This window comes from Pelodiscus sinensis, chromosome 1 (genome assembly GCF_049634645.1).
Source record: "Pelodiscus sinensis isolate JC-2024 chromosome 1, ASM4963464v1, whole genome shotgun sequence".
Taxonomy (NCBI): domain Eukaryota; kingdom Metazoa; phylum Chordata; order Testudines; family Trionychidae; genus Pelodiscus; species Pelodiscus sinensis.
Window position 1 is genome coordinate 233317128 of NC_134711.1, and position 19452 is coordinate 233336579.

The following is a 19452-nucleotide window of genomic DNA, read 5'->3' on the forward strand; positions in this document are numbered from 1 at the left end:
GCCCTTGCCTGCACCCCAAACACTTCATTGTCTGTGCCCTCACTCAGAGCCCACATCCACACCCCAACCTTCTAACTCAGCTTGGAGCCTGCATCTGACCCCTAATTTTTGGCCCAAGCCTCCATGCTCTCCACAGCTGGGTTGTATATGGCCTGCCACTCATTTTTTCTGCATGTCAGTGGTCCCGATAGGAAAAAGTTTCCCTACTCCTGCTTTACAGGCATAATTAGGACAGTTCACTGCTGTTTCCAGCATCTAATTTAAGCAGAACAGTGTTCTGAAGTGCACGTTTTAATCAATTATTTCTTCCCTACTTTTTGCTTTACATAGGGAGAAAAACAGACTGTAAATCAGGACAAATTAAGATTTGGGGGGCGGGGGGGGATGGAGAGAAGCAAAGATATTATCTTCTTTAACCAGGATAATTGTGGACACATTAGTCAACATAGGTGACTAAAATCCCTGTGAATTACCTGAAATTTTAGGCCAACATTCAATGATATTTCAGTATGTGCAAGTAGCAGGCAGTACAGAAAGTTATGAGCTGGGTGCTGAAGTAAAAAGGAAACAGAGAAGTTTGTTTCATGTTGATAACAGCATCATATGGCTCTCAATTTATATGGACAACACAGGATGAAAACAAGCTTCAACTCCAGTAGTTGTGCTGAATAGTATCATTGTTGCAATGCTGTGTTTTATACCCAGTGCTGACATTTTGATTGGTTTGCTTACCAAAGATATAACATAGTAGAGAGGCTTGATCTTGGAGACCGAAGTGCTTTGAACTGACTCCAGAACCAGCAATGATTGAATAAATTGGTAGAACAATAAGTTGCAGAGATTCTGCAAGATAACTGCTGTGAAAGTGCACAGACTGATATAATAGTGTCTCAAAGGCAAAGTAAATCAGAAAAATGGCACTTCCAAGTCATAGCTGATGTCATTTCTTATCTAAGTTGTCAGCAGGGTTGCTGACACCAACCACCTCCAATGAATCCCTCCCAGAACCAGTAAACAACAACCCAACATATTCTTTCTGACAGAAAGTGTTACTAACAAGAACCAATAATTTTCAACCTCCAAGAATCTAGAGGGTTAGCAGGAGACATTCCACACTGCAGTACTGCTGCTATTGATAATCAGATAGGGTGAAAAACAAAGGTAAAGGCAGAGACAATGAGAGAAAGGTTAGGCAAAGGGGCACAAACATCTTTCTGCAGTTCTGAATCCAATTTTGCTAGTTTCTCTCACATTTTGCATCAAAAGATCTTAGAAGGGTGGCCAGGAAGGGGGACAGTCCATCGTTCGAGATTACTCCAAAACTATTTACGGGATAGCAACTAAAGATTGTTGTCACCCATGTTCTTTCACTGTCTTCTGTGGAACCTGGATTTACCTTTGGTTTATTTGCATTTGGAAATTCTAGCAAGTTTCCACACAGTTTAGAGATGCTACATTAATGTACTGATTCCTACACAATTTGAATTTAATTTGAGGCAAATTCTCAAGGTGGTTGCAGAATATGACGCTGTAACTGAAAAGATTTTGAAACAAGTGCCTTGCAAATGGCTCTAGAATAGAAGTTTAATGATGGTCTTTGTGCCAGTGGCAGTAGTCTCACAAACCTGCTAATTTATCGTTGCACATAACTGAGTTGTTTTGAGATAATTTATAGTGCTTATTCTGCCAGCAAATAAAGGTGTTGCTTTAAATTTTAGAATTATATTCAAAATGTGCACAGCTGTAGGTATACATTGAACACAGTGATATAGAAGTTAATATTAAAGCAGCAATATATATTCCCCCTGCCAAGATTACACTCAGAAAAGTCCCTTGAGTTAAAAAAACTGTATGCATATTTTTTGCCTACTAAAGGTTAGATTATATTATTCTCCACTATCCGTGTGCCTTGAATGTGTGCTATAGTTAGATGAATTACAAGTTAAATGAATTACAAGGTTGTTTAGATAAGTATCTGTTTTTCTATTAACAAAATAAATTAATGCAGAATGGATATGAGCAAGCACTCAAAGTGTACGTCTAGACTACAAGCTTCTGTCGATAGAGAGTGTCTAGACTACATTCAGTTCTGTCGACAAAGCAAGCTGCTTTGTCGACAAAACCCTGTAGTCTAGACACAACCCTAGATGCAATAACACCTTCTGTTGACAGAACTCTGTCGACAGAAGGCGTTATGCCTCATAAAATGAGGTTTACCAGCATCGACAAAACTGCTGAGTTCTGTCGACGTTATGTCGACAGAACTCAGCGGTAGTGTAGACGCAGGTATAGTTTTGTTGACAAAAGTGGACTTTTGTCGACAAAACTCTGTAGTCTAGACACACCCAAAGACAGATACCTGTTTCGTAACTGGTGTTCGATATATGTTGCTTATGTCCATTACACATTAGATGTGTGTGCTTGCCAGAAGTTCTTCCCCCGTGAGCAACACTTCTTGAACACCAGCTATGGAACAGGTGTCTTGTCTTCAAGTGCTTGTTCACACTCATTCCGCATGGAGTGACTCCAAACGATATCCTTGGAAAGCAGGTAGGAGTTCACAGCTGCATAGGTTGTAACAGCTCTGCCAAACCCACATTGTTTCCGGCCTGCTGAGTGATGACATAATAAGATGTGAATGTGTTATAATAGGGCCATATCATGGGCTCTCCAGATGTTCTGGATTGAAATGTTCACCAGGAAGGCTGCTAAAGACACCTGCACTCTAGTAGAATGGGATCTGACAACTGGCAGTGGTAGAACTTCTGCCAGCTCCTAACAGGTTCTTATGCAAGAGGTAATCCAGTAGGTAATCCTCTGCAAGGAGGCTGGAAGACCCTTCATTGCTACATTGGATAGGATGAAGAGCTAGGTTGACTTAGGGAAATTATTTGTCTTTTCCAAGTAAAAGGCCAAGGCCCTCTGGATATCTACTGCGTGAAGACACCTTTCTACGGCAGTCCTGTGGAGTTTGGGAAAGAACACTGGGAAGAATGTCCTGGTTCTTGTGGAAGGAAGATACTACCTTTGGCAGGAAGGAAGGAACAAGTGGGACAGGAGCTGGACTTTTTAAAAAGACCGTGTAAGGTGGTTCCGAGGTCAAGGCCTTAATCTCCAAGACTCTTCTTGCCTAGTCAACGTGACTGCTACCAGGAAAGTGACCTTGCAGGATATGTGGGAAAGGAAGCAGGAGCCCAGCAGATTGAAGGGCTCTCCAGTGAGCCTGGAGAGAACCAGGTTAAGATCCCACTACAGGATCTTACAGGTGGCTCCTGATGTCGCTGGCTCCCTTGACCTCGAAGGTTGCAACCAGAATAATTTATAGGCAGGACTGGGAATGTACGGTCCCAATATCTTAGCGTAATGTAAAGGTTCTTAAGTCCGTGCAAAATGGTGGCCATTTGCTCTGCAAATGGAGTATGGCCATCGAAAGGAAGGTTTTGAATCAATAAAGAGCCTCCACGGACAAGCTGGAGAAGTACAGTCAGGATGCCCAATGCAGGGATATAGCTGAGATCATGGAGTCCATTGCATTGGAAGCAACCTGGAACCTTCAGGAAGCAATTCTTTGACTCTGTCCATGTCCTACCATTATTGAAACTATAATGGCCAAGGAGGGCTTGATGATTAGCCACCCTCAATTGTAGGCTGGAGGATGAATAAATTTTTCCACCTCAAACCTATCCAGTCTCCTGAAGTTTTTATTTGGCATTGCCCTGATTGACCCACTCTCCCTCTGGTTGACCACTTCAGAGTTAGGATCTGGGGAGTATAAACCAGTTACTCATGGTCCTAAAGATTTATATTCAGCTTTTTTGGAAATGTGCAGGGAGGAGGTAGAATATTAGTGATGAAGGAGCAAAGTCAACCTAGCTAGAGTTCCTCAGCGCCAATCAAAATGTGTCTAAATGTCTCTTTGAGCACCTCTGCACATAGGCCCAGGTGAAATATGAGACTCTTCAGCAGTTTCCAATTCACCTGAGTGTGACCCTGTGAGGGGGGTGCTTAGCGGCCTTGTCTGTTGTCATGGAGGATGCTGGTGCTGTGAGCTCTGTCCCTTCCTCCTACAAGGTGGCAGGCTGCTCCTCTAGAGCTTTTTGGGTCTGGGGAAGGTGAGATAAGGCCAATAGTCTTTCTGAAGCCCCTGAAATCAGTCAGGCGACCTGAAATGGTTGGGTTAACCCTTAAAGGTTCCACAGGTACAAGGGCACCAGCCATTGCTCCTGCAGACACATGGATTAGTGGCGGTGCTGAAGATGAGAGCGGTACCAACAATGTCTGTGCCTGCCCTTGTGGCAGGGACACCTCAGTACCGGCCTCCAAGGTGGAGCGCACGCTGACCAGCAATCAGGATCGGAAAGGTGTGAGGTCTTTTCCTACACAGATCCCTTGGAGTGGTCAGAGTCTCTGTCTTGGGACCAGTTAGGACATGGCCAGATTGAGAATGGTAAACTAGCATTCATAGATTCCCATTGCTCACCCAGTGCTGGGAGTTGGTCTGGCAGACCTCCAAGGCCATAAGGACCTGCATGATGGAGACTGGCACTGACAAGATGGTGACTAGTGACTCTGTTCAACTTGTGAGCAATTTCAAAGCCTGGGAGACACAGGGCGCTTGTCTCAATGCTCTTGCCGAAGGGCACAAGCCTCAACTAGTCTGTGCTGTGGTCTTGGTGAGCTGTGCTCAAAGTCCCGTTCCTGGTGCCCTCGTTCCCTGTGATGAAGGGGCACTCTCAGAGCCCAAAGTCTGAGGAATGGTGGCTTTGCAAGGGAGCACTGGTGGGAAGGCCCCTTAGCCAGGGACCAACACTACTGGAACGGAGATGCTTGAAAGGAGCCCAACATGGGCTTGCCCTGGGACTGTGACACTGCTTATGTTGGTGCCACTGGCACCAGCAAAGGCAAAATGGTCTGTGCTGCTGGCAAGGCTTAGATAGCACCTCTACATGCCAGCAGCCTTTATCACTGTCTAGCATGGGGTGGAAAGGGCTGGACCACTTGGCTTGAGCTGTGGCCCAATTTGATGATCCACCCATCACAAGTCTTATCTCTCTTTGTTCTCTCCTTTCTTTTACAGGATACCAGAGATGTGCCCCTCATGGCCCCCTTTGGCTTTCTTGAGCAAGGCTAGAGAGGGATTGTACGTGGGCTTGACGCCAGTGCCACTGCAGTGCCCTACACCAATGCTATGATGCTGGGGCAGAGTCTGACCTGTACTCCTCTGCTGGAATTAGTGCTGACTTCATTATAATTGTCCTGAGGCAAATGGTTCTTTTGTTGACCAGAGCTTAAATGCAACAGTTGCTAATGTAGCCCTTGCCCAGACACCTCAGGCAACAACCATGTGGATTGCTAAAGGGCATGGGCTGCTTGCACAATTCACAAGGTTTAAACCTAGGGACTTAGTGATAAAAAAAACCCATCTGAAACCACAGAAGTTCTATACACTATAGGCGGTGTCTAGACTGGCTGCTTGAATTTCTGCAAGAACACTGACTTCCTACTGTCTGAAATCAGTGCTTCTTGTGGAAATACTACGTTGTTCCCGTTCCGGCAAAAGTCCTTTTGCGCAAAAAGGCCAGTGTAGACAGCTCGGATTTGTTTTGCGCAAAAGCACGTCTAGATGGGCACGGACGCTTTTCCGCAAAAAGTGCTTTTAACAGAAAACTTTTCCGTTAAAAGCATTTGCAGAAAATCATGCCAGTCTAGACGTAGCCTATCACTGGCAGCAAAAAGGAACTCAAGAGTGGGAGGGAGTTGGCAGCATGAGTGCCATTACCTATGCATACTGCTGAGGGAAAAACTTCTGATACCAATGCATATGATGAGCACATAACACTTAATGTGGAATGGACATGTTCAACTGTCCAAAGAATATTTGGTCTTATTCACATATAAACTCATTTAAGGTGTTCTAACACAAATTTCTCCTTAGCCAAGTCCCCAGGGTTCCATTTTTTTTTTTAAAGATCAAGTGTAAAGCATCTGGATTCGACTTCCTGGCTGAAGAATAACCATACTTGTTTTTTTAAAAAAGAAACTATACATTTCCAGTGAGATATCTTTATGAAAACAGGTGTATTGCACCTGATATTTGTGTAATGCCTCTTTCCCGATATATAATGTCTTACAAACTCCATGCTATTGCCTACTTCAAAAAAAAAATCTATATTCAAATCTTTAGATAACACTGATTTCCAGATGCATCAGTACTCCTTGAGTTATGATGTGGGTCTCCCCCCTCCAATAATTTGTTGACATTACCAATCTCAACTTATGTTATTTACCTGTATTTTGTCATACTGATTTATGATACTGTGTTCTAAAAGTAGTTATAGTCAGTGTAAAAAAAGCCATGCTTAACCTAAGGGAACACCACAAACCAAAGGAACTGAGCAGAATCAATTTACAATTGAATTGGGGAATCCTGGAGGCCTAATGCAGGAAAAAAGTAAGTTATGGACACCTTTATTTATGTGAAGAACTTTTAACAAAATTTAGCCTGTATGCTTCAGAGCAAACCATTCAAACAGAAATGTTACAGAATCATTTTCTGAGGTATGCAAGGTAAGAACCCAAGCCAAAGAACCCTAAATTGCTAATTTCTTATCTTGGGGTCAGAAAGATAGCTATTAAAGAAGCTAGATCCAAAACAGTTTTGCCTAAAGGTAGAGCAAAATGTTACATCCTTTCAGGATCAGATTCCAGCAACTGTAGCTGGGTATGGAAATTTCTCTTAGGTAGCCAGACTATCATCAGGCCCCATACTGTGTGAAAGCCCACAGACTTTTTAGATTGCATCTAGAGGACATTGAGCAGATACACTTTGTGCTGAAAAATCTCAACTGACATAAGCTGAAAATTTAGAGTCAATTATTTCATCAATGTATCACTCAAGAGCCTATTATACTTATTACAGTGTGATTATTTCTTTGGCTTAAAATATTACAAAGTTTTTAATATATGGATATTTAATCTTATGTAAAGTGATTTCTTCCAAACTCAGGTCGCTTATAAAATTTGATTAAGGAGTATCTTGAATAGTTTACAGACTCAATAAATATTTTTTTCCTCATACTATAGAAAAAAGTTACCTGAAGAAGAGCTGTGTGAAAGCTCGAAACTTGCACTGACAGAAGTTGGTCCAGTAAAGTTGCCTCACTTACCATTTCTCTCCAGCTGAACACATCAGAATTTATATAGCATTTATTAAATCCTACCAAATTCACTAGCACATCAGGTGTGAGTACTGACTTCCTCACAATCTCTCCCCCCTCATTAAGTCTTAGATCTCAAAGGGATCTGAAAGCACTGATACTTACTATTGCAGTGAGTCCCAGTGGAGTCTCAGCTTGTTGTCAAAGTTATATTACAGCAGACATTTATAATATAACCCCAACCCTGATATCACTGGCTACATGTTTATCCTCCAAGGACATTCAGTATGATAAGACCAATTTATTGAACTCTATTTACAGTATAGTATTAATAAATAAGTCCATATTTAAAATTATTAAAGCCTCTTTTACAACAAAAAAGTGACTAGGGTCTGACCAGACAGCTTCATTATGACTGGCTTTTTCAAATACAGATGTGTGACTGTATGAGGCCATCAGTTTCCACTGAGTTTATTACTTTATATACAGCAGAACAGTAGAAACTTGCAACAGGCCAGTATTTAAATTTGTATTATGACAACAATACAGCAAGGGGGGGGGGCAAAAAGTGCATCAAAAGCCAATAATTTGTAGGGCATAGAACAAGTTCAGAATGTGATCCCGTGGAACAGGGTTCAGCAGAAATGAGGACATGCTGCAGCTAACAATCAATATGCATTTTTCTTGAAAATGAGCTGAAACATACCAGTCTCTTCTCTACACTGCTACAACATGGTATAGTCTCTTCATAAAGCATTCTAGAGATAGATAAAATCCAACTCCTGAATAAAAGTCTGACCGCCACACCATATTTATAAACACATTCAGTGCAAATTTAAGTTTCCTTAAAAAAAAACATTCATCTGCCCCTGTATCCATCCTTTTTGTGAAGAAAAGGCTTATTTTCTTTCAGCAGGTAGATTTTTATTACTATACACAGAACGGCTTACTCTTGCATGTCTCCATTTCTGACAGTTAATATTTTCATTGCTGTCTACATTCATAAAGATCAGCAGATAAGTGGCCATATTTCACATTTACTGAAATCTTCCCATTAGCCCCAGGATAATCTCTTCATCTTGATTTATTGTTAAAGTAGCTGCACTTTGTTCTTTATCCAGCATGTTTTCCAAGGAATAAGTCGTGGAAACCAGTGCAACTTGGAAAATATTTCAAGTCTGACTGCTAGAGTTTGATAAATGATGGGTTATGTTAGGGTTCAGGAGTCTGTTTGCAGCGCAATGGGTGTGAACCATACCACCATTCGGGTATCTCACGAAGGCAGGCTCACAGAAGGGACTTTGGCACACCTGGCAGAGCTTTTTGTCCGAAAGAATAATTGGACTTCCTTTTAATTTAACCTATAAATAGGAGAGAAAACAGGAATCCATTATCATTGTAAATCAGGAAGGGAACTAGACAAAACAACATAATCCAGGTTGTTTATAAGACAAAAGTGTCCATTAAAGCTTTTTACATTACAGCTACATTAGCTATCTAGCACTAAGGGCAAGTTTCAGAGGAACAGCCATGTTACTCTGTTTCAGCAAAATCAATGCGGCATCTTAAAGACTAACAATTTTACTCTGGCATAAGCTTTTGAGGGCTGGAATCCACTTTGTCAGATGCTCTAGTCCACACATCTGTCGAAGTGGGTTCTAGCCCACAAAACCTTATGCCCAAATACATTTATTAGTCTTTAAGATGCTCCAGGACTCTCGTTTGTACTAACTGGATAGACTTAGTCACTTGATTGGGATTTATAAAAAGCCCAATTACATGGACTGTTTACAATAGCTTGGACTAATTTTGCATATTTAACAGCTATTTTTGTAAATATTCCATGTTTATTCCTAATTACTACTCTTTAAAAAAATAGCACTTTATTTAAATCCGAAGCTCCCCAAGTATGTATGTGGAAATAAGTATTGCGAGTGTACATTCCCCAGCTTCTCGAGATTAATTAGCTCATGGATTCTTGTCTCAGTCAGATTCTGTAGGTCAATATGTTAACTCTCTTAATTAAATGAGCATAACAGCACATTGGAAATGTTCAGTAACATTAGTGTAAGCAAGGATGTAAGGTGGTTTCTCAAGTGAACATTGTGCTTACAGAGGTGATCCAGTAGGTCTGAGTTGGGGTGACTGCTGAGCAAATGTCACGCCGCAACTCCATCCAATACATCTCAATCCTGATTAGAAAAAAGTCGATTACTGGAGTCCTGAAGTTAGCAGTAGAGCATACTAATCTTTTAAAGGGAAAATGAAGCGGTTTGCGTCACAGTATTTGAAATTTAGGACTGGTTAGAGTTGGGCAGTTATCAGTACTGTCCTGATAACTGGGAGATATAGCCAGAGGGGAAAAAGCAACTTTGAATAACTGACAAGAACTAAGGGAAAGATTTCTTCCTCAGGAAACAAATACCTTAAAATTATAGACATATTTAAAAATAAATCCATATATTTGAATTATAAGAGAGAAAGCAACGCACCCACCTTGTCATGTTTATAGATTAAGTTTTCAGCTTTTGCTAACCCAAGTGTAATTTGAGTCATTCTTTTTGTATGAAGGCTTTCCCTCATTGTTCTAGTCAGGAATGGGGAGAGAAGCTGTACTGACCAGCTGTCAGGCACAAGCTGTAAGACATGGGCTGCATCAAATTCGGTAGCATGATTATTCAAGAGATCTACAGCAGCCATAACCAATTCACAGTCTGAAGAGCCTGGATTTAGATAAACTGAGAGCAACATATGGAAAAGCCTTTGCCTGTATGGTAGACCTTTATTCTCAGAGCTCCATATGCAGTAATCTTCAGCGGCAGAGAAGTCCTTTATTTCATGGACTAGGATATGCAACGCTTTGTCATGTTCTTCCAGTTTCCCATATAGTATTGCCCTTTCCATATGAAGAACTGTCCCCTTGATTTTATCTGTCAAATGAGAATCAGTTTAGTGCAGTGCTTTGTTCAATAAAGGAGCATTATTTGCCTCCCCAGACAGAATCAAAACTTTGACACCCAAAGCCAGTATTCTCCAATACTTGTTTCCAATAAAAATCAATCAAAAATATTTTTTGGGAAAAAACAAACTGCAAAATACTGCTATCTATGCAACCAAGGGCAGTGTCATTCTACGTACTTTATCTGAAAAAATATATTTATATAAATCCACCTTGTGTGCTCAGTGGATATCAGCCCATATTATGAACTATGAAAAAGAAAGAAATAATTTTCAGCTAATGTATTTAGAGTAAGTAGGTTCAACACTACTGCAGAAATATAATAGAAACTCAAATAATTTACTTACAAAATATGCTACTTTATTGTCACTTGGGAAAATTAGTATGCATTTCTAACACTTCCACCCCCAAATAAGCCAAAAGGTGGGTACGCTTACCTTTAAAGTGCACTAGCAATTTATTTCATGCTCATGTAAAATTATGAAATACCAATTCAGTGTTTCCAATTTTAGATATTGCAAAAGTTAACAGCTTTTGCGTGGAAATGTAACATTTTGAAGGGGAATGTTTATATACATTACTATCTTTTCACTTGGTTAAGCTTTAGCTTACATAGTAACATCTTCAATGACTGGCACGACCATATTTGTCTGCTAAACGCCAGGTGCATGTACAGAGCAATATAAAAACAGAAGCACCTCAGTGGGCCTTAAACCTGTTCTGTTTTCAAACCTACTCTGATTGCTGCAAAAGCTGTCAAAGGATAGTATGGTCTTTCATTTACAAGGTAAATGTGCTTATCTTACCTAAAATAAAATGAATTCTATACAAGTCAGATTTCTGAAGAAGACTGCGTAGCTTAATCTGTGTTTCAGTCAATTCCACACAATTGTCTGTTGTCACAGTTTTTAGTTGAAGCACTGCCTCCAAATACAGCACAGCTAAGTAGGTATGGTACATTTCTTTCTGCAGGCAAAAAGTACAAGATTAACTCAACATATACAAAAATGCAATTACAAGACAAAGATAATCCATCCCCGCAAAATTAAACAGTGTTTAATCTTTACTCGATATATTAGTGTAAATACACTGAAGCATGCAGTAAAAATTGCCCAATAAATTGAACACATTTTTCATCTTAGACTCTGCTCCCCAGAAAACGTTAGTATGTTCTGAAGCCTTTTGACTCTTCACTCAATGATTCTTCTAGTCCTGTACCCTGTCTGATAATAATTAGTTTCTGCTTTAATGGACCAGAGTCTATATCCCTTATATGTATCCCAAGAGTACAACAAATATTCCTGTTATATAACATGTCAAATCCTTATTTTACTTGTACTGAGATCCTGGCCTCAAAGATAACCTTGCAACAATGAGCTCCAGAGGGAAGTTGTTTTGTATATAAAAAAAATTCCCTTTCCTGTCAAAGTTCTTCCCATATACTGGATTTAAGCCTCAAAAATGAGGCATAAAAGCATACCTTGCCCAGAGATCAAAGTGTCAGCGAGGTTAAGTAACTTGCACAGTCTTACACCAGCCCAGTGTTGAAAAACTGGAAGCCAGATATCCTTATTCCCATGGTTACACTCTAGATCAGTGTTTCTTAAACTTTTTAAGATGGAGAATCACCAAACATTTTTTTTTTCTGGGGAACACCATGGATTTGTTTTTGTTGAGGGGAAAAAAAAAAGGTTTGCCCTTTAAGGGAAAAAAAAGGGCCCCCAGGGAAAGTTGTTGAGCAAAAAACAAACAAACAAACAAAAAAGGATGGGGGAAAAGAAGTTAAGCAAAGAAAAAAAAACCCAAACAGTTTGCCCTTTTATCAGGCAAGCAGGCACTGCCCTTCTAAGGGGGCCATTTTGAACGCTGTTCTCCATGGCACATCAGTGTGCCACAGAACACACCTTAAGAAATGCTGCTCTAGATATAAGACTACCCTCTTTCTCTCCTAAACTTGAAACCCAATGTTCAAACTTATGAAGAAAATAATTGTCTGCTTCAGGCTCTGCATTTGAAGTATCCCATTTGTATACTGAACCAGTGTAGGGTATTTCTGAAGAGCTTACCTCTATTTTTCTATCCAAGACTAGATGCTCCAGATATTTAACAAGTGACTTGGGGTATTTGTTAAGGCAATTCATGACATCATCTGGATTAAAGCTGTTTTTCCCTTGTTCTTCCTCAGATCTTTTTGTAAAAATCTGTACTCCAACCTATAACAAGTTAGCTGGTTTAGAAAGTCAGACTACATCTTTATTCTTTGTTTTCAGCACTTACTTTTTGTTAATTAAGTTAATCAAATACAAAATATTTAGAACGCACACAACGCCAAAGTAATGGATTAACAAAACATACTAGAACTGGGCTGCTCTGTTACTGCTTCATGATGCATCACATACCTACAGCCCCAATTCATAATCTATACATTGTCCAACTGGTAAGCCTTTTGTGGCAATGGCTTTTTCAAACAAATACTATTCATTCTAGGACATAAATGTGAATGTGAGAGAAGCAGAACAAAACATTAAATACCCCAAAGGACAAGGAAAAAGAGGAAGAGTCAAAGCTCAAATGTCAGCTAAGATTTTCTACCTCATCTCTGGATTCCTTTAAGTAAATCGAACGTATAAGCTTTTATAAATGGCTAAAATAAACAAGGTTTACTAGCTGTGGCATCAGATACAATGCTATATCAGTAGCATTGTTTTAGTTCAGATCCAAGAGGTTGGTTTCAGTGTCTGTTAAGTCTACATGCTATATAGATGGAAAAAAACATGCTTTAATTCAGCAATAACTAGAACTTATTTAGATGGTAAATTCCATGGGATAAAGGCTGCTACTTGTGCACTTTATAGCGCACAGTCCCTTGATACAAACTGTAGTACTAAATACTTGTATATGTTACAGAAATAATGCACTTGCATTCTGGTTGGGAAAGAGCATAAGCCGCTCATGACATCTGACTCCTGAAGCAGCACAGGTGTTGCCAAGAGGGGGGAGGGGGAGAAAGATTACTTAACCCATTTTCCCACACAAGTCACCACTACAGCAACTCTTTAGAGCAATGGAATATTATCAACACTGAACTATTAACATGTTAAATCAACTTGTGTTTTAATCTTCATGCGCAAAAAAGCCTTAATATGAAGCAAAACTTCAATATAAATCTCGGTTAGCATACACAATGCCATTTCTTCCATTGTGCAAGATGACAGCTTAATAGCATTTTGAAATCTATTGTTTACAATAAACATCTGCAGATACTGAAATTGGTGCTGGCATCAAACAAATTAGATAGGAGATAGTTAAGTCTAAAAGATTTAGAGAGGTAAGAAACATGAAAGGGAGAAGTGATTAAGCCATTAGATTTTACCGCATTTTTTTTTCCTGGAACTATTTGTTTTAAGAAGGGATATAATCACAAACCTCCTCACTTTTCTGTAAAACCCATTCAGCATATTTCCATACTAGTTCTTGGTCTGAGCAGAAGGTAAGGAAGTCTACTATATACTCATAGAGGTCTGAACGTGTAGAATCTTGAATGTCTCCATTAACTATTTTCACCCATAACTGAAACAGAAAAAAGTGTACAAGAATTAAACTTATGGGCTTTTTCAATATACTTCAACTTACCAAGTCTACTGCTCAATTAAAAAATTACAGGAACAACATTATGATTGTATATCTCTCCTTGGTCGTCAGTTCCCAGAGATCTCAGTGCACAGACCCTCTCTCATGCCTGATTCTAGTTCCTAGTGGTTAGAGCAGGAGTGGGCAAAGGGGACTCTGTGGGCCAGAGCCAGACCACCAAGATGGTGGATCCGGCCTGTGCCGCCCTGCCGTTCCCCTACCCCCAGGCCAATCAAGACCTCTAGTCCCCCCGCCAAGGGCACACCAGCGTTTTTCTCTAGCTGTCGCAAACCCGTGGCAGGGCTGGGGGAGGTGGTGGTGGAGGGGGGAGACTTCATGCATTCCCCTTGCCCCCAGACCGTGACTGGCCTGGGGGTGAGGGGAGCGTGCAAGGTCTTCTCCCATTGCAGCACCTAGGGAACCACCAACTGTTTATAAAAAGCTGGTGACTGTCTCCAGGTGCCGGGGGCACGGGAGGGAGACTTCACACACTTCCCCAACCCCAGGCCAATCAGGGTCTGTGAGGTGGGGAAGCCCCACCCCTTCCACAACAGCCCAGGGCCACCTCAGAAATTTGTGAGACCCCCTTTTAAAAATTATTGCCCACCTCTAGGTTAGAGAGTAGCTTAAATCCTGAAACATGGTGGTTTAATAGTCCTTTAAAATGTTAGCACTAACTCTGGATATTCTTTATATCCACGTATACATATAATCCCCTTTTCAATCTCACTAAAGTTCTTGGCCTCAATGACTTGCACAGTAATTATAATCAAGGAACATTTTTTCCACACTATCATTTTGGAATTTGCTCTCTTTGCTCTAAAGTTACATTCAGCCTCTAGTTGCTACTTGAATCCTGCTCTTTATATTCTAGTATAGGTTTTAAATAACTGAATGAGTTGGCAATTTAGCAACAAGCAATCTTGTTTTCTTTAATGCTGGTTTTGTCCCTATACGCAAAACTCACAAAATTGTATTAATTTGCCTAGCAGTTGCAATCACATTTATACACGTCCGTCAGCACCAGCAGACACTATTTCAAGGGCATCAAGGGTGGTGGAAAAATTTTTACAGCAGTCGTGCTGACAGCCAATGAACCAAACTCTCCCATGTATAAAATAGAAACCTCTGCAAGCCAGCAGATGCAGCAGCACCCCCGGCACCGTTAGTTCTAGCACTTATGAAGGACATTCCTGGGTTGAGAAGGGTTAATCATTCATTATGCTGAATGATTTTGCTCACCTTACAGCACCTTTTTCTGCACCAAGGACCTGACCCAGCCTTACCATTAGCTTTAACAGGTTTTGTTTAAGACCCTGAAGAAGGGATTAAACTTTTACAACAAATACCAGAACAAAGGAAAAAAATTGTAATGAATATATATGTCTGTGAAATAATGGAACAGTCTTTGTTGATGCACAATTAAGCACCACAGCATATCTGAAGGCAGCTTTTCTGCCTAGGATCACTCAGGTGACTACCTTCCTCATTTACTTAGTCAAATATATTGCAAGTCAAGATTTAAATAAATCTAGGAAACAACCATAGCCTAACAAAAAAGAAAGCAAGCTACTTAAGACATCTTTACAATCTACTGAGGGGACCATCTTCTAAAGAAATAATCAAGATAGTTATTCGGTACGAGTTGTTCCTGTCAGACTAAGAACATTTTGATGCCTCTATCTGAAGATGCACAGATGCGATCACAAAAGTAACCAGGGTGTGTACAAACACACTTGGGAGTTATGTCCCTTAAGCTATTTTGACCCTAGCTAAGAATTATTATGGTATAAAAGTTGCCTGAAAAGATGGGATTTAAAAAAACAATTTACATGGCTTTGTAATTCTCTAACTTCTTAGGCTTTAAGAGAAAGTTCATCTTGCTGTGGATATGTCAATCTTGAAATCAGAAATTACCTAAACGCACTTTCAGGGTAGGTATGAAGGAACTAACAAAAGTTTTATTATACCATCTCGATTAAATATCAAGTTGTCATTCTAACCTGAAGTGCTGCACCATCTTGACCATTGTAGTGATACAGGAGTCCAAGTGCAAAATACCTGTATTAAAAAAAAAAAAACAAAAAAAAAAACTATAAACATTTCAGTTCCTAGATCATCTTCATCAGTTTATATATGGTACAAATAGCAAAGGACAAAGAGCAGTGAGGGGGCTGGGGATGCAGGATCTCAGCAGGGCAGTCAGTGAGGGTGCAGGGTCTTAGCAGAGAGGGTGTTTGAGGGGGATAGGGGTGTGATGTCTTGGAAGGGCAGCAAGAGAGAGAGGGGCGGAGGTGTGGGGTCTCAGTCTGGGGGCTACTTACTTGCTTTTGCACAACTTCTAGCACCATAGCTCTGGCCAGATTCCAGCCAGTAGGAACAGTGGGAAAAGCCTCCAGTAAGCGTCCCCCTGCACTGCTATCCCACAGCTGGGGAAGGGGGAAAAGAAGCAGCAGCAGCACGCGCAGCTACTTCTAGTTCCACTTCTTCCCCACAAGCAAGATCCAATGTAGAGCCTCGGGGTTTTCTCTCAGTTTCTCCCCCCCACCTGCCTCCAGAAGCTGCTGCTTCAACCTCACAGGGGAGAGGGAATGCAAGGCTGGAGCACCAGTGCGGGGAGCGGGTGGGAGGGGCAGGAGGCTGAGCTGGAGCTGCAAAAAAAGCCTTATTTGGCTCAGGAGCTATAAGTTGCTGACCCCTGGCACAGGAGATGGGGCTTTCATGACTAGAGAGTGTGACAACGTCACTGTTGTACAGTAGGAAAAAATTGAGAGACACACACACACACACACACACACACACACACACACACACACACACACACACACACACACACACACACACACACACACACACACACACACACACACACACACACACACACACACACACACAAAAAATCTGAAATGCCATGGTGTTGTAATTGTAGGGGTTCTTATCCAAAAAAGGAGTTGGGGAACTGGAGGATTACAAGATTATTATAAGGTAGGTTGTGCTATCCTTACTTCTGAGCTACCTTGAGAGCTGGGAAGCCAGCCAACAGCTATCACTCTCTGCTCACCCAACTCCAACCCAGTGCAGATCTAAGGGTGGCAGTACTGTGAGCCCCATAAAACATATTTGCAACCCCCACTCCACCCTCAAAGCTTCTTTTTGGGTCCAGACCCCCAATTTGAGAAACACCGGTCTCCTCTGAAATCTGTATAGTACAGGGTAAAAGTAGACAAGAGAGACTAGATTTCCCAGTCTGAGACATTTTTTCATGGCCCATGAATTTGGTAAGGCCCTATTCATAACTATTCTCCTTTTCTCAGTGCAGTGATGTGAAATCTGATATTTTTCCCTAATTCAAATGTGCAGTTTCTGGCCTATGAATAAATTAGTAGTTTTAAAGTTAACTACTAAATAGATTACCTCTAGATTTAATTAGAATTCAACTTAAATGTAGTTCTGCTCATGTGTATGGTTTTGCTTGTCCCAGCACAAGACATCTCAAAAACAAGGAAGAATTTTGTTCTTATTGTTCCACTTTTTTGATTTGAGACTGACAAATTAAAAGGGAGACAATACCAGTAACCTATCATTTGTACAATGCTATGCCAGTCACCTAGTTTTAAGTACTACTACAAAATTATAAAATGACAGTTGAGTTACTTTAAGCCTGAAAATACCTAGGGATCAGGCAAGCAAACACTTTCCTACCCATAAGGGAATTTCCCCTTCCTAGCCTAAAGTTTTCATTTTCAAACTCATTAATCATGAAAAGAAAGTTCAAATTGTACTTCCAAGCCTGCAATTTTATGCTGGTTCAGGGAAGCTCTGTATGTCCAGCTTTGCCAATATACCTCACATTTGGACTGGAATGTCTGGATGGGATTGAATTGCATCTCTTAAAACAGGCTCTTTTGCCATTTGTGCACACACCAATACCACAAACTAAACTGAATCTAGCCTGACTAGGGCATTTAGAGAAATGGGTTCAAATCTGTAAGTGATTGCAAGTGTACAGACCTAAACAAAACATTTTTCCCCACTCCCACCTTCGAGCTGGTGATTAATTAATTAATGAAAAAAAAAATCTCACTTTTTGTGTTTCTCCAGCCAAGCAGCACTATCAGTTAGAAGACAGAAGTTCTCCGAGACCAGTAGATCCAGAAGGCTTTCATGATTAGCCTCTGCATATAGCTTGAGCAAAGCTGTATCGATGTCTTCCTTGTAGCCATTTGCAACTTCAGTGCTGCGGACTTCATTCAAATAACTCATGAGGAATCGTTTGCACTTAGTCATCTTTTCCTGGTCCCCGTGGGTCAGCTGGTTTAAATCAGCATATTCATGAAGAGGCGGATGAGACCGTATGAATGAAGAGGAAGTAGGCAACAGGAAGGGGTAGAGAGAAATCAGCTCCCGGACATCAAGCTGGCCGCTTCTGCAATTACAGTGTCAAACTAAATGAAGCAAAAAAGAAAGAAAAAGTATACATAGGCACAAATAAACCCAAACATACGGAGGTTGTGTGCACACATGCTTTTGAGTGGAAGTACACTATTAAAGTGTCCATTTTTAAAGTTTTGATTAATTTTAGTACAAAGACACTTTGCCAGGAACAAGTCTGGGGATGTTTCTAGTTCTACAGAAGAACTCTTGGGTTATTCCTTATATGTGCCCCAAGGCATGAGAATTTCATTAAGGGTGACAGAGGAGCTCAGTGCTGACAAATTAACATCTAACAGCTATAGCCCATGTGAAATTAGTTGTGGTCCCAGTGCAGCTTTTAGGGGACTATTGATTTATATTATTTGTGCTGGTCTCAGACTAAGGACTGAATGCACTGAACTATCCTCTCACACTGGGCTGAGGCTCTGTATGTGCTCTGTAGATAAAGATGACTTGTCCCCCCGAGATGGTTCTCCCAGAACTAAATTCTTCAAAAAGAATCTCAGGGAGAATTCTGCCTTAGAAGAAATGTTGTATGTGGGCTAGAGAGGGTGTTGCTAACATACAATAAATGCCAAGAAAACAAAAGGTTGATTAAATGAACAACTATTTATACATATGCAACAATAAGTTGTGTATGGCAGATTGTAAAGCTCAGATCCCTAGAGTGTTAAAATCCACCTGAGTTACAATGAATGAATGATCAATGTTTAAAGAGCATTGCCTATGCTAACAGCAGCTTTTCTTTTCTTGGAGATGCTCCTTTCGCCAAGGCTGAAAATATTTTTAGTTAAAAAGCCTGGCTAGAAGACTTTTAAGCACATATCCTGTAACCAAGGATGTCTAAAACATCTGTCTGTCTTGTACTGTTCAATGCCTGAGCTACTAGTCAGATTTGGCCCCAAGTTTTTAAAAGACCTAATATTCACAAAGCAAATCCAGAAAGTCCAAGAAGGCTACACTAAATGTTGAGGATTCAACTGAAGTGAATTAGAGCTGCAACCACAGTGGAAGAATGACTGGACCTCTTTTGTTTAGTTTTCTACATTTGCAAGCACTCTACAGGACAGAACAGAGTTAATATTAGCCTTCGAGATGGAAATAATATTCAGAAAGAACAGTGTCTGCTAAGTCTCATCCTAAATGTAACTAAAATATAGAAATGTATTTTCTGCACCCTTCAAGCAGTGCAAAGGATTGAGGAAGTCAGGGTAATGGAGGAACTAAGGGAAAAAGGAAGCAATTGCTGGGAAAGTGCCTGGATGTTTGAAT

General features: G+C 40.6%; 1 protein-coding gene across 3 annotated transcripts in view; it reads right to left on the reverse strand.

Moving 5' to 3' along the window:
* Window positions 1-47: 47 nt before the first annotated feature.
* The window catches only part of TGFBRAP1 (transforming growth factor beta receptor associated protein 1), a 50562-nt gene continuing 31157 nt past the window's right edge, over window positions 48-19452 (reverse strand). For all 3 annotated transcript variants that reach the window (XM_075917523.1, XM_006114576.4, XM_006114575.4), the window contains exons 6-12: window positions 17831-18172; window positions 15750-15807; window positions 13543-13686; window positions 12183-12329; window positions 10923-11082; window positions 9654-10087; window positions 48-8518 (exon numbers count right to left, since the gene is read on the reverse strand). In XM_075917523.1, the coding sequence (XP_075773638.1) occupies window positions 8330-8518; window positions 9654-10087; window positions 10923-11082; window positions 12183-12329; window positions 13543-13686; window positions 15750-15807; window positions 17831-18172 (1474 nt within the window). In that variant the 3' untranslated portion in view covers window positions 48-8329. The remainder of the gene's footprint in view (window positions 8519-9653; window positions 10088-10922; window positions 11083-12182; window positions 12330-13542; window positions 13687-15749; window positions 15808-17830; window positions 18173-19452) is intronic.